This window comes from Lithobates pipiens, unplaced genomic scaffold, assembly GCF_037356315.1.
Source record: "Lithobates pipiens isolate NorthernLeopardFrog02 unplaced genomic scaffold, aLitPip1_a1.2 Scaffold_13, whole genome shotgun sequence".
Lineage (NCBI taxonomy): Eukaryota > Metazoa > Chordata > Amphibia > Anura > Ranidae > Lithobates > Lithobates pipiens.
The window spans coordinates 371,671,260-371,696,061 of NW_027507718.1; the positions used below are offsets into that span (position 1 = coordinate 371,671,260).

At 45.8% G+C, this 24,802-nt stretch overlaps 1 protein-coding gene across 4 annotated transcripts in view; it reads left to right on the top strand.

The window, feature by feature from the left end:
* CEP44 (centrosomal protein 44) overlaps nt 1–24,802 on the top strand; it is a 63,630-nt gene that overhangs the window by 36,405 nt on the left and 2,423 nt on the right. For 3 of the 4 annotated variants that reach the window (XM_077477218.1, XM_077477219.1, XM_077477220.1), the window contains exons 6-10: nt 7,003–7,137; nt 12,421–12,627; nt 14,977–15,052; nt 16,747–16,874; nt 22,055–22,092. In XM_077477218.1, coding sequence (XP_077333344.1) covers nt 7,003–7,137; nt 12,421–12,627; nt 14,977–15,052; nt 16,747–16,874; nt 22,055–22,092 — 584 coding nt within the window. The remainder of the gene's footprint in view (nt 1–7,002; nt 7,138–12,420; nt 12,628–14,976; nt 15,053–16,746; nt 16,875–22,054; nt 22,093–24,802) is intronic. The other variant, XM_077477221.1, reaches the window with a different exon arrangement.

The window sequence follows — 24,802 nt, forward strand, 5'->3', positions numbered from 1 at the left end:
GTTGTCACTAGAGCCAGTGTCACCATTGCAAGATCTTTCTCTTATATTCACCAACCGACACAGCTCCTCTGTAACTAAATGGGTTGTTTAGCCTGCCATTAGGAGAACTAGGCAAAATTGTTACACAATACACAGAACTTTCAGTCCCGCCCCAGCGGGGGCGGACCCTGTGCTAACAACCCTCCCCACTGCTCCCAGCAGATTCAGATTCAGTTTTTGTTTTGCCTAGTAAGGAGAATGATCTAAGAACCCTGCGGGCCCTTTTGGTCCATGTTTTTGCTGCAGGTTTGATGTTTTTTGCGCAAGATAGAAGATCCCAGGATCTTTCATCAACTGCCGGCTGGGTGACAGGCTGGTTAATGTTATCCTTGTAGTCTCCCCAGTCCGGCCATCGAGCGTGTGCAGGCCGCAGCTAAGGCTCGGCAGGCCACAACATGACTCAGCTCCAGAGGTGGTCGGTGAGCTTCAATGTTCCGGGGTATACATATGACTGGGCTACTGATGTCTGGATCACAGTATACCGGACCAACAGCTACCCTATAACTGCGCAGGAGTAGGTCTGTGATGGAATGTCTCCCAGCTCTTCAGGACTGGTAAGTCTGGCTCTCCCTTCTTCGGTGGGGTGAGCAGCTGGGCATTCCCTGGGGGGTCGATTCGGGGGCCACCTCACTTCCCTATCTTCTCTCCCAAGTCCCTATCTCCCCTCCTTCCACCCTCTGAGGGGGGTGGCTGTGTGTGTGTGTGCGTGCTTCGCTGGGTCTCTCACCTGTGGGGGCTTTGTGCGGCTAGCGTTGGTCCGGGTCCCGGTCTGGGGGGTCCAAAAAGGTACCTGTGGAGGTGTTCTGGTTGTAGGAAGGCAGCACTGTTCTGGGTTTGTCCTGTCACCGAATGGCGCTGTCCGGCGGCCATCTTGACTTTGGGAAATGCAGTTTCCACTTGTGAGCCTCAGCAGCCATCTTCTATAGGATTCTCCTATTAGTTGCATTGGCGGCCATTTTCTTGAAGCCCGAGCGCTCTTTTCACCGCAGTTCTCTTGTGACAGCTTTACATGTGCTCTCACATGCTGTTTCCTGTGCCCTCTGTGTGTACTGGATGCTGGATGGCTCTTTGCTGAACGCTGGAGCAAGCTCCGCAGAACGTTTCACCGCTATTATAGACAGCTGCTGCCGACGCAGTTTTCTTCACTCTGCAACTGGGTAACCTACTAGGGACTACAGGCACGGCTAGTGGCATTCACAGAACGCCCCAGGGTGGTGAGTCTGGCGCTAAGTACCCCCCCCCACCCCCCACGCGGGGGCAGCATTAGGGCGGGACCTTCACTGTCCTAAGTCTCCTTGCGGGTGGCAGACAGGCTATGGTCAGCATGGCTTCAGAAACTCGTGTTTCTTCCCCCGAAATGCAGGCTGTTGTAACTGGGTCACCTGCGGATAGCGCTGTGCCCATGGACACCCTGACGGCGGTCCTTGGCTCTTTTGTTGCAAAAAAGGGAGGCGGTGCATTGAAGGAAAAGTGCACGTAAAGAGGCCCCTGCCCCCCCCCCCCCCCCCGTCCTCCGTGCTCTGGGGAGAGTTCTGATGCAGACTCGGGCCCTGCTGCGGCTGGTGACCCCTGCTCTGACCTATCAGACGTGGCTGACCAGGACCGTTTGGACAGTGAGGATGATTCCCCGTCCGGGGTCCGGACGAGACAAAGCGCTTGTTGGAGCACTTATCACAGCTATGCATGATGCCCTGAAGATTCAAGATTCAGGATTAAGTCCCGCAAGCCAGCACGTTCACCTAAGGTGTTCCCGTATTTGACTTATTTTTACAAATTCATCTACAGGGAATGGGGTCGCCCGCAACGGACCTTTTCGGTCCCCAAAAACTTGGCGGTGCGTTACCCCTTTGAGGAAAGCCTTCTCAAGAAATGGTCGGCTCCTCCGGTCGTGGACCCCCCAGTATCTAGGTTAAATAAAGTAACCACGATCCCGGTTGAGGGGAATCCTGCATTCAAGGATCCCACGGACAGGAAGGCCGAGACGGTGGCTCGTTCCTTGTTTACGGTTGTGGGGTCAGCCGTGTGACCTGTACTGGCATCCGCACTGGTGTCGCAGATACTGACTGAGTGGGCAAAATGTTTGCACTGCGAATTGGGAGAGCAACAGGCCTCCCCTGTCTGCGTGGAACTAGCAGACCAACTAGTGCAAGGCCTTAAATATGTTTGTGACACGGCCCTGGATACTCTCCCCTTGTTATCCAGGGCTTCAGTGTCAGCCGTGGTGCTGAGGAGCCTGATCTGGCTAAAATGCTGGTCTGCTGACCAGGCATCCAAGAAAGCCCTGACGGATCTTCCATTCCATGGCTACCGGCTCTTTGGAGCCTCGTTGGATGACATTATTAAAAATGCCACGGGTGGTAAGAGTACACTACTCCCACAGGCCAGGAAGGCTAAGGAGCCACGCCGCAGGCAAGGGCCCTCTTTTTCCGCTCCCAAGCAGCTTTTTTGTCCGCCGGGGGTTCGACAAAATGTCCCCAGCCCGACAGGACGCCCACGGACGGTAAACAGCGTCCCTGGAACCGCAAGCCTAACAAGCCTGCGAACAAAAGTGCTACCGCATGAAGGTTTGCCCCCACCCACATCTCAGGTGGGGGGTCGCCTTCGGGAGTTTGCAGCCCGGTGGACCTCCCGGTTTCCAACCAATGGGTCTGCGACCTGATTTCCACAGGCTACAAGACAGAGTTCCTCTCTTGGCCATCAAACAGATTCTTCCCCTCCAGTTCGCCGGGAGGCTCTGTTGGGGGCAGTGAGGGACTTGCTGAATCAGGGTGATTGTACCAGTTCCAGAATCGGAACGCTTCCAGGGATTCTACTCAAGTCTGTTTGTGGTTCCCAAGAAGGAAGGGGTACGTCCGATCTTGGACTTAAAAGCCCTCAATCACTTTGTCAAAGTGCAAAGGTTCAGAATGGAATTAGTTCGCTCAGTAGTTGCTGCACTCCATCAAGGGGACTCCCTGGCGTCCTTGGACATCCGGGATGCATACCTGCACATACCCATATGCCTTCGGCATCAAAAATTTCTGCGTTTGGCAGTCGGGGAAGCCCACTACCAATTTGCGGCTCTTCCTTTTGGCCTGGCATCAGCCCCCCGAGTATTTACCAAAGTACTTGCTCCAGTATTGGCGTTGCTGAGGCAGCGCGGTCGTGGGTTACCTGGACGATCTCCTCCTGAGAGCATCTTCCGTCTCAGAATTAGAGGAGGATGTGGCGATCACCATGCAGACCCTGCAAGAATTTGGATGGCTGTTGATCCTAAAGAAGTCGGTGGTTGTATCGACTCAGCGTCTGGAGTACCTGGGTTTACTATTGGATTCCAGGGAAGTGAGGGTTTTTCTCCCCTCAGACAAATTGCTGACTCTTAGAGGGGCGGTCAATCTACCAACCGCAAGTGGTCGTCGCTCCGCTTTTGCTTGCGGATACTTGGGCTCATGGTGGCCTCCTTCGAGGCAGTACCTTATGCCCAGTTCCACACCAGAGTCCTGCAGAAGGAGATATTGATGAAATGGGACAAATCTCTGTTGTCTCTGGATTGGCAGATCCGGGTGAGCCAACCAGTCAGGGACTCCCTGATCTGGTGGTTGAGGTCCCCGGTGATTCAGTCCGGAAAATCGTTCCTTCCTCTGAAATGGACGGTGATCACTACGGACGCCAGTCTGTTCGGCTGGGGTGGAGTGATGGGGATTCAGTCCGCTCGGGGCCTCTGGTCAACGGAGGAATCCAAGTTGCCAATCAATCTGCTCGAATTGAGAGCGATCAGGCTGTGCCTCCACGCTTGGACGTTGAGTCTTCAAGGGCTTCCGATCAGGATACAGTCAGACAACGCCACGGCTGTGGAGTACATAAATCACCAAGGGGGAACAAGCAGCTCAGCCGCTGCTCGGGAGGTAGCTCACATACTTCGGTGGGCAGAGCGAAACGTACCGGCCCTGTCGGCCATTTACATCCCGGGGGTGGAAAATTGGCAGGCGGACTATCTGAGTCGACAGATGCTGGACCCAGGAGAGTGGGCATTGCATCCGGAGATATTCAGGCTGCTGTGCCTGAAGTGGGGCACACCAGACGTGGATCTATTGGTCTCCCGTCTCGTTCGGAAAGGTACCAAGATTCGTGTCCAGGACCATGGATCCGTGGGCAGATGCGTCAGACGTGCTGGTGGCTCCGTGGGATCAGTACCAGCTGATCTACGCCTTTCCTCCACTAAAACTGTTGCCATGCCTGCTGCACAGAGTGGAAGCCAAGGGGGTCCCAGTAATCCTGGTGGCCCCCAGATTGACCTCAGCGGCCCTGGTACGCAGACCTGGTGCGTCTGGTAGAAGACGCTCCCTGGCGGCTGCCACTGCAGGAGGACCTCTTACTTCAAGGTCCAATGTTGAAAGCCAGGTTTTGAGGAACCGGGGTCTGTCGGACTCGGTGATTCCAACTATGTTGAGGGTGCAGAAATCTTCTTCAAGGAAGATATACCATCGTACTTGGAAGGCCCATGTGTGAGGAGATAGGGTGGCATCTGCGCTCGTTTTCTATATCCAGGATCCTGCTGTTTTTTCAGCAAGGTGTAGACTAGAAGTTGGCGTTGAGCACCATCAAGGGGCAAATTTCAGCTCTGGCTGTCTTTTTCCAGCGACCTCTCATTAGTGAGTACCTTTTGTTCAGGGGGTGCAACATTTAGTCCCTCCGGTGCGTCCTCCGTTACCCCCATGGTATTTGAACCTGGTGTTGGCGCTTCAGAAGCCACCGTTTGAGAATATCAGGGAGATTCCCCTGTTGACCCTTTCACAGAAAGTGGTTTTCCTAGTGGCCATCACATCGGCCAGGAGGGTTTCGGAATTGGCGGCTTTGTCATGCAATGAAGACATTGTATTACCATCGTCGTGTCCTAAGCAGAAGCACCCCAAAGAGGTGGCCCTTCACGCTCTCGATGTGGTTAGGGCACTGAAGGGTACTTGTCTGCCACGGCTCCCTTTCGGAAGTCAGACTCACTGTTTGTTTCGGTGGCTGGTCCAAAGAAGGATATGGCGGTCTCGTCGGATACCATTTCCAGGTGGATCAGACAGATTGTAGTCCAAGCCTACGCTTTGAAGGGGCAGGTGCCCAACCTTCCCGGTCACGGCCCACTCTACAAGAGCATTCGGAACGTCTTGGGCCTTCCGACACCAAGCGTCTGTCGCTCAGGTGTGCAAGGCGGCGACCTGGTCGTCTCTCCATATGTTTACCAAGTTCTACAAGGTAGACGTCGGTGCATCGGCTGATGCCTGTTTTGGCCGCTAACTTTTGCAGGGGGCCGTGTAGTTGCAATTTGAGTGTTTGTTTTTTCCTGGTTTTTCGATAAAAACGCAGTACTGTTTGTTAATGCACTGTTGCATTACTTCCGCAAAAAGGATGCGGTGTTGGGGATCTCTTCTGTTGAGAATGCCCGGTTACATGGCGGTCTGTTTTTTCCGTACACTGCTGTTGTGTTGTGTGTTTTTTTTTTTTTTTTTTTTTTGTGGGTTTAGTTTCACTAGTTCCCACTTGCCATGGTGAATGAAGTTTTTTAATGCTGGTTTTTTTCCCACCCCTCGTTTGGCACTGCTTGGGGACGTCCCATTTAGTTACAGAGAGGAGCTCTGTCGGTCAGTGAATATAAGAGAAAATAGGATTTTTGTACTCACCGTAAAATCCTTTTCTCTGTAATTCGCCGACCGACACAGCACCCACCCCTCCTTTTCTCTACATTATACTGCTTGTTGACGTACTGAATCTGCTGGGAGCAGCGGGGAGGGTTGTTAGCACAGGGTCCGCCCCCCTGGGGTGGGACTGTAAGTTCTGTGCATTGTGTAACAATTTTGCCTAGTTCTCCTAATGGCAGGCTAAACAACCCATTTAGTTAGAGAGGAGCTGTGTCGGTCGGTGAATTGCAGAGAAAAGGATTTTACGGTCAGTACAAAAATCCTATTTTTCTGTTCCTGTTCTGGTTATTTAGAATTTTCCCCTGGTTTCAGTATTGATCACTAGAGGCACCGAAATTTTGGCCACCAAAACACATTGTGCAAAATGGGCGTTATTGGAATTTTGTCGATAAGAGAAAGAGGTCTTTTTTTTTTTCTTAACACCACAAAGGAAGCGCAATGGACACATTTTTACATTTTTTTTTTTTCTCTAGCTTTTCTTGCTAAACCGGCTGATATTGGCCCATGTGTACTAGGCTTGTTTGTTGGCATTTTGTCACTTGCCCATCATTAGCGTATTTGATTAGAAGAACTTCAGTAGAAAGGTAGGTAGAATTTTTAAAGAGTTTCTAAAGCCTTAAGTTTTTTTTTTTTACCTTTTTGATTCATTTTCTCCCCAGACCCCCCCCCCCCCATACTTTCCTGAGTCTGATGCAGCGATGCACATGAGAGCAGCGGCCCTCGCCGCTGTCTTCCTCCTCTCTGGGCTGATTGATAGCAGTGGGAGCCATTGACTTTTACTGCTATCAATCAAATGATGTGATGAGGGAGGCCGAGCCACCCGGTCTATCAATGGACACAGACCAGTGGCTCAGGAGCGAGGCTGCATGAGTGCCCCCATAGCGGCTTCCTATAGAAAGCATCTTTCTATGGGGGGCAATTGCCGAGTAGGAGGAGCCTGGAGTGCTGTCTGGGGACCCTAATAGAGGAGTATTGATGATGCTCTGTGCAAAACCATTACACAGAGCAGGTAAATATAACACCTTTTTTAATATTTTATAAAAAAAAAGTAAAAAAAAAAGTTTAATGTTACTTTAGTAGGCTGGAAAATACAGGTCCTCTTGATCAATGTACTGCTTAGCATAGTGATAAAACAACCTGATTAGTGTTGAAGGCTGACATCATAGAAACAACATTTAAAAACAATAAAATCGGACATCTTACTGGGTATTTAGGCTACTATATGTCAAAATTCTGTCCTGGGTCAATCTTTACTTTGTGAATACTTGGGTACTAGGAATTGTTCTTTCTCTTGCAGAAAAAAATGCTTGTGGAACGACACATTGGAAGGGGGACTGCTGATTTACCTATAGTTTCTGAAAGATTTGTGTCCTCAACGCAGGAAGAAATATCAAGCTCTGAATCAGAAGGAGATGGCCAGTGTGAGGATGTGGTAAGAGTGCAGTGTCCTTCTATTTTGATGACATAGATATCTAATTACACTTTGCAAGGGATCATTATGCACATACATGCGGATAATATATACCAGTCTGAAAATGTATACTTTTTTCCAAACCTTTTTTAGCTCTGGATAAAGTAAGGAATAATTGATATCCATTTCCCGTTTTTTTTTATTTTTTTTTATTTTGTGTCCTATATGCCACTGGGTAATTTCCTGGCCTGGAGACACATTCGGAGGCCAGAAGAATCACTGAGGAGTGACAGGAAATCCCCTGTTGGACAGTTGTCACTAGAACAGGCAACCCCCTTGAAAGATAAAGAAAAGGGAAAGTGGTCAGCGGGACTTTACGATGTCCATACAGATGATTTTATGTCTCTTATTTTGTTTTACTCTAGACTTTTTAACATCATTCAGCCCTTCCAGTGGCCCATGTTGTGCAGGACTTGTTTTTATGTTATTATGTTATTATGTTATGTCTATTACCATGGTGTCATGTTTATATGCAATTTTCAGCATACCCTGCATGTATGCGATTCTGTAAAATGCATTTTTGTGGTATTCCATATGTTATACATGATTTCACATGGTATAATAAAATGTTCTTTGCCAAGACTGCTTTTGGTATACATCTCTCACTCAAATTCCCCCCTTTTTTGTTGGAACCCATAAAAGAAACACTGTTTTATATCCTACATGTTTACTTTATACAGTGTTTGGCCTTATTTAAAGTCCCACTGACCACTTTCCCTTTCCCTTTTCTTTGTCTAAAATTTGGGATGGAGGCCAATTACTTTTGGTGCCTTGGACCACATCTTTTTTTTTTCTACAAACTAGGGTACATTTTCTGGAATTTACGCAGCTTTAAGGCCTCATGCACACGAGACGCAGTTAAACGCGCGTTCAGATGCAGTTGGACAGTTTTTTCAACTGCCCCTGAACTCATTCAATGTTATCCTATGTGTCCATGCACACAGTCTCGTTTTTTTCCGTTTATATGCAGTTGCGTTTAATCTCGTTTTTCCAGAAGCAAAAAAATGCGTTCAGAAGCAAAAATGTCCACGTTTCAGACGCAAAACGCGGCAAAACGCGGTAAAACGCGGCAAAACGCCGCTACCGCATTTAGCCGCGTTTGCGTTTATATGCGTTTTTAAAGGTGACCTTTTTTTTTACATTAAAAATCTCAAATGATTGCAAATGATGAAAAACCATTAGAAAAATATTTTAAACAATTGCAATTGCAAGTGGACAATCCACAACTTGTGGCAAGTGACGTGGCAAGTGGACAATCCACAACTTGTGGCAAGTGACGTGGCAGGTGAAGTGGCAAGTGACGTGGAAAGTGGACAATCCACAACTTGTGGCAGGTGACGTGGCAAGTGACCTGGCAGGTGACGCGGCAAGTGACCTGGCAGGTGACATGGCAAGTGGAAAATCAACAACTTGTGGCAGGTGACTGGCATGTGACGTGGCAAGTGGACAATCCATAACTTGTGGCAGGTGACGTGGCAAGTGGACAATCCACTTGTGGCAGGGGACGTGGCAAGTGGACAATCCACTTGTGGCAGGGGATGTGGCAAGTGACGTGGCGAGTGGACAATCCACAACTTGTGTCAGGTGACGTGGCAAGTGGACAATCCACAACTTGTGGCAGGTGATGTGGCAAGTGGACAATCCACTTGTGGCAGGTGACGTGGCAGGGGACGTGGCAAGGGACGTGGCAAGTGGACAATCCACAACTTGTGGCAGGTGACGTGGAAAGTGATGTGGCAAGTGGACAATCCACAACTTGTGGCAGGTGATGTGGCTGGTGACATGGCAAGTGGACAATCCACATCTTGTGGCAGGTGACGTGGCAGGTGACGTGGAAAGTGGTGTGGCAAGTGGACAATCCACAACTTGTGGCTGGTGATGTGGCTGGTGACGTGGCAAGTGGACAATCCACAACTTGTGGCAGGTGGCATGGCAGGTGACGTGGAAAGTGGACAATCCACATCTTGTGGCAAGTGACGTGGCAGGTGATGTGGCAAGTGACGTGGCAAGTGGACAATCCACAACTTGTGGCAGGTGACGTGGCAGGTGATGTGGCAAGTGATGTGGCAGGTGATGTGACAAGTGGACAATCTACATCTTGTGGCAAGTGACGTGGCAAGTGGACAATCCAAAACTTGTGGCAGGTGACGTGGCAAGTGATGTGGCAGGTGACGTGGCAAGTGGACAATCCACATCTCGTGGCAAGTGACGTGGCAGGTGATGTGGATAATCCACAACTTGTGGCAGGTGACGTGGCAGGTGATGTGGCAAGTGATGTGGCAGGTGATGTGACAAGTGGACAATCCACATCTTGTGGCAAGTGACGTGGCAGCTGACGTGGCAAGTGGACAATCCAAAACTTGTGGCAGGTGACGTGGCAAGTGACGTGGCAAGTGACGTGGCAGGTGACGTGGCAAGTGGACAATCCACATCTCGTGGCAGGTGATGTGGCAAGTGACGTGGCAAGTGGACAATCCACATCTCGTGGCAAGTGACGTGGCAGGTGATGTGGCAAGTGACGTGGCAAGTGGATAATCCACAACTTGTGGCAGGTGACGTGGCAGGTGATGTGGCAGGTGATGTGACAAGTGGACAATCCACATCTTGTGGCAAGTGACGTGGCAGCTGACGTGGCAAGTGGACAATCCAAAACTTGTGGCAGGTGACGTGGCAAGTGGACAATCCACATCTCGTGGCAAGTGACGTGGCAGGTGATGTGGCAAGTGACGTGGTAAGTGGACAATCCACAACTTGTGGCAGGTGACGTGGCAGGTGATGTGGCAGGTGATGTGACAAGTGGACAATCCACATCTTGTGGCAAGTGACGTGGCAGCTGACGTGGCAGGTGACGTGGCAAGTGACGTGGCAAGTGGACAATCCAAAACTTGTGGCAGGTGACGTGGCAAGTGACGTGGCAGGTGACGTGGCAAGTGAGGTGGCAAGTGGACAATCCACATCTCGTGGCAGCTGACGTGGCAAGTGACGTGGCAAGTGGACAATCCAAAACTTGTGGCAGGTGACGTGGCAAGTGACGTGGCAGGTGACGTGGCAAGTGACGTGGCAAGTGGACAATCCACATCTCGTGGCAAGTGACGTGGCAGGTGATGTGGCAAGTGATGTGGCAGGTGATGTGACAAGTGGACAATCCACATCTTGTGGCAAGTGACGTGGCAGCTGACGTGGCAAGTGATGTGGCAAGTGGACAATCCAAAACTTGTGGCAGGTGACGTGGCAAGTGACGTGGCAAGTGGACAATCCACAGCTTGTGGTAAGTGATGTGGCAAGTGGACAATCCACAACTTGTGACAGGTGACGTGGCAAGTGGACAATCCCCAACTTGTGGCAAGTGACGTGGCAAGTGACGTGGCAAGTGGACAATCCAAAACTTGTGGCAGGTGACGTGGCAGGTGATGTGGCAAGTCACGTGGCAAGTGGACAATCCACAACTTGTGGCAGGTGACGTGGCAGTTGGACAATCCACAACTTGTGGCAGATGACATGGCAAGTGACGTGGCAGGTGATGTGGCAAGTCACGTGGCAAGTGGACAATCCACAACTTGTGGCAGGTGCCGTGGCAAGTGACACGCTAAATACAAGTACACTGCAGCTCTCACAGCTGCTGCTACTCACTCTGGTCTCACAAAATTGCTGAAATAGTTAATTTTTGAGCTGGGGAGGGTCTATAATGTTAGCTTAACTAAACGCTTCTAGACGCAAACGCGGTAAAACGTCGCTAAATCGCGGTAAAAATCGCGGCAAAACGCGCGTTTCTAAACGCCGGTTTCAACATGTGTCCAGCAGCGTTTGCATCTGCGTCTCGTGTGCATGAAGCCTTAGTTTGACTGCCTACCTCATTTCTTGAGGTGCTAAAATGGCAGGGCAGTACAACCCCCCCCCTCCATGACCCATTTTGGAAAGTAGACACCCCAAGGAAATTGCTGAGAAGCACGTTGAGCCCATTGAATGAATGTGTGTTTTTTTTTTTTGTCACAAGTGATTGAAAAATGACAAAAATTAATAAATTGCACAAAGTTGTCACTAAATGATATATTGCTCACACATGGCATGGTTATATGTAGAAATACACCCCAAAATACATTGTGCTGCTTCTCCTGAGTATGGGGATACTTCATGTGTGAGACTTTTTGGGAGCCTAGCCGTGTACAGGACCCCGAAAACCAATCATCGCCTTCAGGATTTCTAAGGGTGTAAATTTTTGATTTCACTCCCCACTACCGATCACAGTTTTGAAGGCCATGAAATGCCAAGATGGCACAACCCCCCCTAAATGACCCCACTTTGGAAAGTAGACACCCCAAGCTATTTGATGAGAGAAATGTTGAGTCCATGGAATATAAGGGCGTAACATTTTTAAAAGCCTTTACAGGTTACCATTTTAGATCTACAGAGGAGGTATACTGCTAAAATTACTGCCCTTGATCTGACCTTTGCTGTGATGCCTCACATGCATGGTGCAATTGCTGTTTACATATGGCACCAGACCGACGCTTGCATTCGCCTTTGCGCGTGAGAATAGGGGACTCTTCTTCCCCCAAAGCATCTAACCACACCACGATCGTTGTGACAAAATGTTTTCCCAATGGCGCTGTTTATATCCGGCAAAATCTAAGTCATGACATGCTTGTAGCTTCTGGTTTCTTAGGCCATAGAGATGATTGGAGCCTTTCTGGTCTCTGATCAACTCTATGGTCAGCTGGCTGAACCACCGGTTCTATTCTCGGGTTCCCTGTTGGGACAGGAGAGCCCAAGAAAACCATGGAAGATGGTGGGGGGACGTTCCCTCTCTGCTTATAAAAAAAAACGAGAAAGAAAAAGTCCAGATATTTACCTGTTCTGCAGCAGCTCTGGTCCTGTCCCACACTGAGCTGTCAGTGTGTGGGAGTATGCAGGAAAGGCAGCCAACAATGGAAGCCCCAGTAAGTCAATGGGTGACGTCATTTCCCAGGCATTTGTCGGTTCTCTCCTGCACACATTAGCCGCTGCTGGAGACCGGACTGGATCTACTTCAGAAAAGGTATGTATAACAATTTCTTCTTTACATAGCTAGATAGATTTGTTTTTAGAATGTGGCTGCCAGTAGGTTTAGAGTTAGTTAGGTTTTGGGTGAACTTCCACTTTAATTAGGCAGAAAATCATAGGTGGAGATGGCTTTTAAACTGCATAGTATTTCCTTTTACATGATATAAACTAGTCTGAAATGTAATATCAGTTGTTTTCTTGTAGGTAACAAAGGATGCACAGATAGATTTTCTGAAGGCACAGCTTACTGAATGTCAGGAGAAACTCACACGACTTAATTGGATGGAAGAGAGACTGCAGACATTGGAGAATAGTATGAAAGGGAAATTGGTCATCGATGAGAGTGACTGGAACAACCTTCTCAGTCGTGTTCTTCTTCTAGAAACAGACCGATTGATACACTCAAAAAAGGTCTGCAAAATAAAATAAAAAAATATGTAATGACATCGTCATTGTCTGATCAAGTCATTTTTCCAGCTGACTTTACATTTTGGGGGTAAAAGAGATTGGAAAGGTTAGAAAATTTCCCTGAGATCAACCATTATTTTGCCATCCTGTGGTATATCTGATTTTGGGCTCTCCCGACCCACTCTACAAATGTATGCCTTATCTGAGCATGGTTTTGATTTGCACAGAGGCCTTTTCCAGTGGGCAATCGTATTATGACTGTATGTCAAACCATGTTCAAGTAAACAAAAAATATTGTCTTTAACAAATCCGCTTTTTAGTGTATTTAATAAATTACAGGTTATACTAAAGGGAAGTACCCACTGTTTGGTTTGAGACATTTTTAAGTTTCTAAAATGTAAACTGTTAATGCATGACAGAGGGTTTCCATCACACCTTTCCTAGTGTGGTACATGCAAGTCAACACATTTCACAGATGTGAACTAGAACCATTAAAACAATGGCTAGCTAGTGTACAGGCATCAATGTGTATTTAAATGTAAAGGCAGATGAGTCCTTACATTCCAGACTTAGTTGTGTTATAAGGGATAAGTAATTTGTGTGTGTTCTGTAAACATTTTTTCAGATTTTACCTATAGATCAAGCATTGCATTACTCTTTCATGCTAGGAAAGGTGGAACGCATGGGAAGTGTTGTCATTAGCATTAAATGTAGAAAAAAATACACAGAAGAATCTATTTCCAGTCCAAAAATGAAGACACTAATGTAGTTCAGGAATGTAGATGGGCCATTGAAGCCATTATGTAAAATGCAGTACCAGCATCCCTTTCCTCATATGATTGTGGTTTTAATGCTTGTTTAGTCTAATGCAGTGGCTTCCAAACTGGGGCATCGGGGGCCCTTTGCTTTCCTTTAACCGGCCCTTGGACACCAAAATGGGACACCATTCCCTCCACTGACACCAATGATGGGGCACTATTCCCTCTCCTAATACGTGGGACTAATCCTCAGACTGACACCAACAGTGGAGCACCATTCTTTCCACTGACACCAATGATAGGGCACTATTCCTTTCCTTGATACCAACAATTCACTCTATTGCTCCCACTAATACCATTGATGAAGCATTGTATGCTCCCGTTGAAGCCAAACATTTTCTACTTACACTGGCCACATTCTGGCCCCCAGAGAGCCTGAAGGATGGTAAACTGGCCTACGGTAATCCAGAGGAATATTTTGCCTTATTTGTCAGTCCCATGAAAACTGGCAATCTTCACTTTGACTCCAGACCTTTAATGCGGGTGCCCCCTCAGCGTCATCACATACAATGTAAGACTAGCATTAGCCTATGGTCCTGCATTGTATGTGACGACCTTGGAGGGTGCAGCCACATGACCCGGACAAGAGGAACATCTTCATGTAACTAGTAGTCCGTACCAGAACCAGCATTGGAGAAGTCAGTGGACTGAGAAGTAAGGCAAGCAGTAGTCCCTTCTATTACATGTCCCTAGACTAAATGATCATTAGATTCTTAACATGTAGGGAAAGTAAGCTATTTTAAAGCTTATTGAAGTTGAACTTTAGAGCTACACTCTGGACACAAACACTTTTATTGAATTCTATTCCTGATGGCTACGAAGACATAAATCAATGTTGTGGGCATTAAATGCTTTTGCAAACCCAGATAGTATATAAAAAAAGTAGTGGTGACCTAATCGCTGTACTCCACTTATGCAGAGAGCAGAGCTGTGGGAGGAGTAGGGCATAGTACAAGACCATTCACCCCACACATAGAAAGAAGAACAGTGACCAATCTTGATTGCGGAAAGCTTCATCACATAGACAAAGTCTCACACTTGATTTCTGGACCGATCTGTAAGAAATAAACAAAGCACGAACATATAGTAGGTGAGGTCGAAAAAGACACAAGTCCATCAAGTCCTACCTATGTGTGTGATTATATGTCAGTATTACATTGTATATCCCTGTATGTTGTGGTCGTTCAGGTGCTTATCTAATAGTTTCTTGAAACTATCGATGCTCCCCGCTGAGATCACTGCCTGTGGAAGGGAATTCTACATCCTTGGCGCTCATACAGTAAAGAACCCTCTACGTAGTTTAAGGTTAAACCCTTTCTTCTAATTTTAATGAGTGGCCACGGGTCTTATTAAACTCCCAACATCTATAAGTAAGAATACACATGCCTCTTTTATTTATCTCGGAGTTCCACTTTAAATATTTCTCTTGGAAGCATAAAGCTAATACTACACATAAAATATTCCTCCTGACTTTGCAGCTGAATTAAATTCTAATAATATTGTATTCATTAAACATAATGTTTTCTGTTTTCAGAAAGATTTGACAGCAGAATTTGCTTCTATTAGTGAAGAACGTACATCCAGCAGGATAACAAATGAGATTTCTTCAGGTAAGTGTCTTGTAAATGAAGTGTAAGTAAATGGGATTGTATTGTGTGTTTCTATGTATCTGTATGTTTTACTTGAACTTTACCTAATTGCCCCTGCCTCCTTGAGTGCAGCCTGCTAGGTTAAATACGTATCTCTCCCCCCCCCCCCCCCATTCCAGCAATCTTCACTGTGCGGCCCTGCTGCAATTATCCACATAGAAGGAGTACAGCTCGCCAGAAGGAAATGGGGCAGCGGCACTTGGAAAAGGCGTCACCGATTACTTTTTCAGGAGAAAGACTGCATAGTGTTGGCCAGGGCAGAAGATTACTGAAATGGAGGAAGACCAGTGTTTAACAGAGTAGGCAGCACTAGGGTGGGGGTGGCAATTATTTAAAGGCACTAAAAGTAATCTTGTACTTTAGGCTACTTTCAAACTGACGCATTTTTACCATTCTAAAAACGCGATCCCTTTAAATCCTCTTCACACTACTGTGCTGCGGGCGCAGTGCATTTTGAAAAGTACAGCATGCTGCAAGGCAGGTCACCGCTAAAATGAATAAAAAAGCGCACCTGCATTGTGTTTTTAGAGTCGCATGTCTAAGTTTCACAGGTGTATGCTGGGTAATAGGCACCCAGGAAAAACACCAGAAACGCACTGGAAACACAGCAAAAACACAAGCAGGCTAAATCTGCATTTCCTTGGGAACAAAGTTACATTTTTGATGTTTAGGCCAGTAATTAATATCAAGTGATATGTCTCTCAGGAAAACCACTATGCAACTTCTATTCTTGTGGGGAATGTATTGCATATTATTACATTTCATTATTGTTTATTTAAAATCTACATAAAACCAAAAATGTAATAATGAGGGGTTCTTATGAATGGTACACACAAATATATAGTTTTTTGTGTTTGCAGTTGCTTATGCTTTTGATCCAGGATCCTTCTCAGAACTGCAGGCATTTAGGATTCTTTGGAATAATCACTTTGCTCCTCCTAAAATACATGTATTTCATTGGATGTGACAGTGCATGCTGAGAAAAGGATAACCGAGAACACAACACCGATTTATTTTTCAGATTTCTGAGCTTCTTAGTGAAATCAAAGTCAGATTGTGTTGCACAATGACGTTTGCAATACTTTAAAAATGGAAAATAAAATCATATCAGTGTTCCCATTGATTTTACAGTACATCTTTGTTGTGTGTTAATAGCTCTTGTTACTCTATTACTGGCAGAATGCAGCTCTACTGCCATCTAGTGACAAGATTGTTAAATAGCATCTCTTATAAAAGGAACTTTCAATTTTTGTACAACCATATGATTTTAATAACCTATTAATGTTATATTAGTTTTGTTAACAAGTGTTTAAAATGTCTTGAAGTGTTTTATTATGTAAAAATAATATGTCACAGTTTTAAACTAACACTGGTCTACTTTTTATCTATTAATAGTGTTAGCGGTTTCCTTATCTTCACTGTGATCTGCAGCACATTCTTAAGTGCAAGGTTTAGATTTCATGTTGTCTGGGTTACTTGCTACTGCTCTGTGTCTATAATTTAACACTAAGAATTGCTTAGAATGCTCCACACAGACCAGTAACAGTAGCATTTCATGTAAACATTGCATGTACATTCTGAATACAGTAAATCAAGTTGTTTGATTGGTGACACGGTAAACAGACAGGTTATTTTAAATTAACATCTCTTCGCAGATTTTCACACCAAGGTAAATATACCAGAAAGCAATCGTCAGTCGTCTGGATACAATTCCCTGCTATCTGCAGACACATCTCCCATAACCAATGACATCAATTTTAGCTGCTTGACAGAAGACTTAAAGGTAAGTCAAACTGGGCAATGAATCAGTGAATTCCATTCCGAGGTCAAAAGAACAAGTAAGCATTACCATATATAAATGTTTTCTGAGTTGTGCTGATATAACGGTTATTGACACTAATGAACAGTGTACAGAAATGTGAGCATAATGTTTTAAGTCTAAAGGAGACTATACAACCTTGTGGCTAATCTGTCATGTGAAATTTTGTATTGTCAGTGGTTAATTTTACCTCTGTACCAGGTATGTACTTGATCCCCCCAACAATGTAGATTGGTCCCTGATACCATGAATGTTTTAGTCCAATGTGCGGTGTATAGTAATAATAATTGTAGAAAACTGTGCTGCAAATTACAACAAACATCTAGCATGGTGGAAAACATCCTTTTTTTTTTTTTTTTGTCCGTTAAGGGACACCTGACATTATTCACTTAGGTTATACTGAACCAAAAAACTGTAGATCAACCCAGGATAACCACCCCTACTACCCGTATGCCTCCCGTATATTGCGTGTTTCCTAGGCCGACAGACATTTTTTCTTCTCCTGTGTAAAAGTCTAACCTTATTTTTAACATGTATTCCTCCCAGACCCATCCTCGGTTGCTCTGCAATTGTATCGGGCAACTTCGCCCCTTTACATTTCGGCCATCAGCCTTGCGTATTCTTCTGAATAGAAAAATTTGAGCCAATAGAACCACTTCTTGAGAAACTGTTCTGAGACCCCTATCGTGGCCACCAGGTCTTCCATTCTATATATCTCCGCTGACCTCCTCAAATATAGTGCCACCCCCGGAGGCTCCTTCCTCTTCCAGAAGAGGGAAATGCAACTTTTTGCCGCTGTAACCAGTAGGGGAACAATGGACTGCCGGTAGGCTTTACTTGGTATGTCGTGGTGGCGAATTAGGAAAAACTCGGGGGGTCCTGGGCAAGCTCCGGTCCGTGAACATCTGAATAATATGGTGTACCTCCGTCCAGAAAGGGGTAAGTAGCCTGCACGACCAAAAGATGTGGAGAAGGGTGCACGCCTCCTCCCCACACCTCCAGCATAAGTCCAAGCACCGGGGGAACATCCTGCGCAGTCAAACTGGGGTATAATACCATTGTGACAGGACTTTGAATCCTGCTTCTTGGTGGTTGGCACTGATGGATGTTTTAGATGTGAAGAGTAGTATTCTCTCATCCTGCTTCTCGGTGAACTGCATTCCCAGATCCCTTTCCCAACTAGCTATACAGGGAGGTCTGGATCCCTTGGGGGGAGAGATCAGCAGTTGATATGCTAATTAAGTTGTGTGGCATATTGGCTCTTGCTCTGAGCATAAGAGCTCGAAGGGTGTCAGGGGTCTTAGGAACTGCCTGGGAGAGGACTGACACTTGATAAAGTGGTAAAGTTGGACTTTTTGCCAGAATGGGAGGCTAACCAAGAGAGGATCCTCCAGTATGTTTTCTCTGGTCATCCACTGTCCATTTCTGGTGAAATGGCACAGTTGGTGTCTGTCCATACCTTTTCAGGACCTGGAATCTGGCGTCCCTCATTCCCGGTGGGAAATCTGGGTTTTTCTTACTATAGGTGTCATTGGCGAGGGGTTGGGTGCAATAGAGTGTGTGCTGAAAGATTTTTGAACCAGTCGCCACGTCTCTCCTACCGCAGAATGTTTCATTACCCGCTCTGACAGGCCTTTATGGCACCAAGGCAATACCTCCAAGTCTATACCAACCAGGTGCTGCTCTATTTGTATCCATTGTTTTAGTGTCCCGTGTTGACACCAGTCGAAAAACCCTTGTCAGATGACAGGCCTTGTGGTACAGTGCCACGTCCGGTAGGGCCATTCCCCCTAATGCTTTTGGTAAGCTTAAGATGGACTGGGCTAATCGCGGGGGTTTCCCTGCCCAAATGAACACATTCAGTGTTAGGGTTACTTTTCATAGAAAAGAGTTTGGGACCCTAACCAGGAGGGCCTGCAGGTGGTATAGCAGCCGGGGCATGATGTTCTTTTTGATTATACTACATCTCCCAAACCATGAGAACAGACCTGTCTGCCACCTCTGCAGGTCCTTTTTAATGTCTGCCAGCAGGGAGGGGAAACTCAGGGACAAGATGTCTTCTACCTTGGTGGGGAGGCGGATCCCTAGATATTTAATATGGGAGCTCGCCCATTTGAAGGGGAAATCTGCTTGCAGCAGGACACATAGGGAGGGTGGTATCGAGATCCCCAGTGCCTCTGACTTCTGGAAGTTGACCTTTTAAAGAAGGATAGCGCCTCCATATTTCTCCAGTTCCGATAGTAAGTTTGGCATCGATACTAGGGGATTGGAAATGAAAAACAGTAAGTCATCAGCAAAGGCTGCCATTTTAGGGGATAGGGAGTAGTTTACATGGAATCCCGATATGTTAGGATTGTCTCTCACTGTGCGGAGGAAGGGCTCCAGGGAGAGGATAAATATCAGTGGGGACAGCGGGCAGCCTTGCCTCGTACCATTGGCTATATTGAAAGGGGAAGACAGCTGGCCGTTGACTTTTACTTGGGCCGATGGTCCATGGAGTAAATAGCCTGAATCCAATTCATCATTCTCCTCCCTAGGCCTACATGTCTAAGGGTCTCTACCAGAAAGGGCCAGTGTACTCTGTTGAATGCCTTTTCTGCCTCAATCGACAGTAGCAGCGTTGGGCGGCATGAATAAGATTAATTGCTTTAGTGGTATTGTCCCTCGCCTCCCTTGAGGGCACAAATCCGACCTGATCTGAGTGGACAAGCGAGAGAATCCACGGGGACATCCGCATTGCTATGGCCTTAGTAAAAAAATTTAGGTCCACGTTGAGGAGAGAGATCGGCCTATAATTTTGGCACAGTATGGGGTCCTTTCCCTCCTTGGGTATAACCTAGATATAGGCTCGCAACGAGTCCGCTGGAGGGGTCGCCCCCTCCCCAGCCTCCTTATAAGCCGCCAGGTAATGTGGCGTCAAAATGTCGCAGAACTTCTTGTAAGAGCTTTAGATCCACCCTCCCTCATAAGTTCCGGGATGAAGGCTTGTGCTTGTTGCACTTTCAGGGCCCGTGCTAATATCTTACCGCACTTGTTGCTATGTTTGTAGAATGAACATCTGCATTTAGCTATAACTGCCTTAGCCTTGTCCAAGGCCAATGATTTGAGCTGATTTCTCAGTTGTTAATTCCTGTAACGCCTGAGTGGCTAGTGACTGCTTGTGAAGGGATTCCAAGGTTCTAATTTCCCCAGGAGGTCTATGGTTTGTTGAGCTCTCGCCTTCTTGAGGCGAGTGCCAATTTTTATTAGAATCCCTCTGATGGTGCACTTATGGGCCTCCCACACCACCAGGGGGTCGCTGCCTGTGTCAGCATTAGAGGAAAAAAAAATCCTCAGTTGCATTGAGACCTCGTCCACCACCTCGGGTGTTTGGATCAACGTGTCGTTCAGTTTCCACTGCCACTGTTTTGGCACTGGAGACAATATATACATGGTTGATGTTCAAACAATAGCTGTATCTCCCAATAGACTGAGAGAAATTTTATTTTCATTATGTACAAAAATTCTATTTTACTTAAGTCCTTCAGGAAGATAGTGCTTGGTAATTAAGAAAGAGATTATTTCACTAAGTGTTTTTATGCTTTAAAGCAAACCTGCCAGTTGTTTTAAACAGTCTCTCAAACAAAAAAAGGTGATGCAGATATATGGTGCCGGGACCTAGAACAGCAGCTTAAAACAGCCTGTACATATGATAAAAATACCAGAGCTTGGAGTTTGCAAGTCACCGGGCAGTTGGAATGTGTAAGAGGTACAAAGGGGTTTGCAAGATTTGCCATCAGGAGGAAGAGCTGTGGGTTAGTCTGTCGTAATGGCTCACTGTTTGCTCGTATCTGAAGGCTTTTTAAAGTTGCCACAGGTATATGCAGACAATCTAGGTGCTTTCTCTTTATATCTGCAGCAGTTTGTTTAACCACTTTAAGACCAGGCCTATACTGCAGTTTCTTGTCACGCGGTATTTGTACAGAAATTTGTTTTTAAATACACTTTTAATGAATTTTAATGCACATAAACAGAATATAATACCCAAATTTTGGGTAAAATATAGATGTTACGGTGAGTGAAAAAATGGCAAACATGTCATGCTGTAAAATTGCACACGCCTGTGGAACAGCAACAAAATACAGTACATTAAGTTATCTATAGGTAACACAGGTTACCACTTTATATTTACACAAGAGGTCTGGTGTGATTGCTGTTTACATTCGTGCAGGACTGATGCATGCGTTTTCCATTGCGTGTAACCAGAGGGGGGCGACCTTAAATGCTGTTCTTTCTTTTTGTTATCAACTTTATTGCTATCACAAGGGAACAGCATCCGTTTTGATGGCATGGGCAGTGACCGGTCCTTTTTAACTGAGAGATTTTGGGTCTATTCTCCTTTCTCCTCTGCATTTTAAAAGCATCCGATAAAACAAAGATTGGTTTGATCCAATGCTTTACATCCTGGCAAAACCAGAAGTGACTACATATTCATTTTTTCCGATTGCTTAGACCAGTGGTCTCCAAACTTACTAAGCAAGGGGCCAGGTAACGGTCCTTTAGGCTTTTTTTGGGGGGAGGAGGGGGCTGTGGCCAGTGGGAGTAGAAAATGCCCTGGCATGAGTGAACCATCATTGGTTTAATTGGGAGGAACAGTGCCCCATTGATGGTGTCAATAGGGAGAATGGTGCCCTATGATTGGTGTCAGTTGGTGGAATAGTGCCCCAAGGGCTAAATAAAGGGAAGGGGGTTGAGAGAGCCTGGGGAGGGTGCTGACCCCTTTTGCCGCCTGTGTAAAAGGGATCCAGCAGCTAATTAGTGCTGTAATTTTCTGCGGGCAGCCTGTAGCACATGGACCTGTTGGATTCATCCTGTAGCTTTGCTTAGGCAATGTTCAGCACAGTAATGATGTCCCTACAAAGTAATAGCTGGATATTCAAAGGCATTTGGTGCTTACAAACTGGATTTATATCCTTTGTGGCTATCGAAGAAAAAAAATTAATTTAAACTTTTTGTGTCCTGTGTTCAACTGTGTAAGCTTTTTTATGTGTTTCTTGACTTACTCCCAAGCCTTTTGCCTACTGTTTAGTCTTTGTCATACATTTTTTTTTTTTTTTTTTTTTATGCATACTTTAAACAACTAACCTTATTGTATCCCTTAACAGGAGCCAACAAAACAGAGAATAGATCGATTAGCTAAAATGTAAGTTGCCTGTTCATACATTCAAAGACTTCTCATGATTTGCAGTAGTAGTTTTAGATATACATAATATATGAAGGGTCTTCAAAAAGCCTCCCCACTTTTTATATGTAACCGCCTGATGACTGCCTCACGTAGCAGTACAGCGGCAGAGCGGCTCTCCTGTGCCGGATCATATATCTAGTACGTGATCTGGCACCTCCGGGTAGCGGACGCACACGCACCAGCTGTGTTGTGATTAGTTACAGCACATCCCAATCAGCGGGTGCCAGCCAATGATTGCCCGCCAGCACCCTCTGATCAGTGAGGAGGAAGACTGGACAGACCTCTGTTAACGTAAATAATACAGATCTCTGTCCTGTCAGCGTTGATGTGTCCATTTTTGGCTTCCTGCAGAGCAGGGAATAAAAACCAGCACATCCCTTTTTAGTGAAAGCACCTCACAGTACACGCGCGCACACACACACACACACACGCACACACACACTGGTTAGGCACATTATAAACCCTTTGATTGCTCTTGATGTTTAACGTCATCCCACCCAGTATCATTAGTACAGTGACAGTGTATATTTTTAGCAGCGATCACTGAATTGGTGTCACTGGTTCCCACTGGGGTTTATTTACTAAAGGCAAATCCATTTTGCACTGCAAGTGCACTTGGAAGTACAGTCTGAGGGGGACATGCAAACAAAATGAAAAAAAAAAAACATTTTTCCTTGTTCACGATTGGATGATAAAATCAGCAGAGCTTCCCCTCATTTCAGATCTAAAGCGGCTGCACTTCAAAGTGCAAATTGGATTTCTCTTTGGTAAATCAACCCCAATGTGTCAAAAATGTCAGGATCAGATTGCCTGCCATACTATCGCAGTCCCGCTTTGTCGCTGATCGCTACCATTACCAATATAAAAATAAATGAATAAAAACTCCAGTAGATATAGTTTGTAGATGCTATAACTTTTCTGCAAACCAATCAATATACACTTATTTTTTTTACCAAAAATATATAGCAGAATTCATATTGGCCTAAATTTATGATGCAATTTGATTTTTTTTATATTTTTTTATTGGATAGGTTTTAATAGCAGAAAGTAAAAGTGTTTTTTTTTTTTTCTTCAAAATTTTAGATTTTTTTTTATTTATAGCGCACAAAAAAAACCCCCAAAAAAACAGTGGTGATCAAATGCCACCAAAAGCTCTATTTGTGTTAAAAAAATAATACAAATGTCAGTGTTGCATGACTACGCAATTGTCAGTTAAAGTTACACAGTGCCATATAGCAAAAAATTACCTGTTCATGAAGGTGGGTAAATCGTTTAGAGGTCAAGTGGCTCTAATAGAGTTTAAAAAAGAAAAGTGCGAAAACTTTTTGAAGAAAGTTAGACATTTGTTCAGGAACCAAAAGGACTGGGAGGATTAGGTGAGTATATTTCACCTGAACCCCTAGACAAAAACAAGCTCTTAACACATGCAGTGTGTCGGGACCCTTCGGGTTAAGACCGCGCTATATTAAGATACCTCTCAACTCAAGATATCACTCAACTCAACTCAGCTCCACTGCATGGGCTGAAAAAAATTGCCTGGAGTTCAGCCTTTAATTGAACAATCTGGAGTTAGAAGCTGGTTACCATGCACAACTGCACCAGATTCTGTGTGCTCCAGTTTTAGTAAACCCCAACCCCTGCAAACTATTTTGCTGTTTGATTTTTGTCTGCGTTTTTACATTTTTTGACTAAAGATCTAAGAACTTTAACAATTAAAATAAAGAGAATTTTTTTCTTTCTTTTTATTTAGAAAAATCCAATTGCATGCTTAATTTAGACTATTTACCTCCACTATTCTTGTAACAGTGCCATACTTATATGAAACCTCTTCTAGGAGGCCTGTTGTATTAGCATAGCAATCTGGGGAACAGCACTCATGACAGTCTGAAGCACCATGGAGTATAGTTTATTATAAAAACAAATTAAAGCAAAGGATAATTAAAAGCATGTAACGATACCACACTGGATCCCCATGGGCATTGAGGGGTTAACACCAACCCGGGCAACCAGGTGATGGGGCACGGTGGGCTTCTGAACCATGCAAGATGGATGGAGACCTGGTGCAGAAGGAAGGGAAGGATCCTGGGGGATTGGGACCGGAAAGCATCTGCGGGTGGTGTAGGTGTCACTGCTGTCCACAGTGAAATGGACTGCAGGAAAACTGGGCTGCAGGCCTTTGGTATGCTCATGAAATGCGTTGTCACGGCAACAGAGCGTGCATTCCACCAGATCCACAGACCACCCAACCTTCTCCACACCCCCTGCCAGCACCACACGTCATCCAGCCACAACAACCTGTCAGCTGGGCTTCTCACACTGGCCGCTTCCTCATCAGATGCCAGTGAAACCATATAGCCATGTCCAGCCTGCAGCCCAGGCCTTTCAGCCTGGTTTTCCTGCATACCATTTCACCGTGGATGGCAGTCACATCTACACCACTCGCCAGTCCAGTCCCGGGTCCCCAGGATCCTTCCCTAACTTCCACAACAGGTCTCCATCCATCTTGCATGGTTCAGACACCTCCATGCCCCATCACCTGGTTGGTGTTAACCCCTCCACGCCCATGAGGATCCAGTGTGATATTGTTGCATGCTTTTAATTATCATTTTTCTTTCATTTGTTTTTACAATAAACTTTTATTCTTGATCCATGGCACTTCAGACTGTCA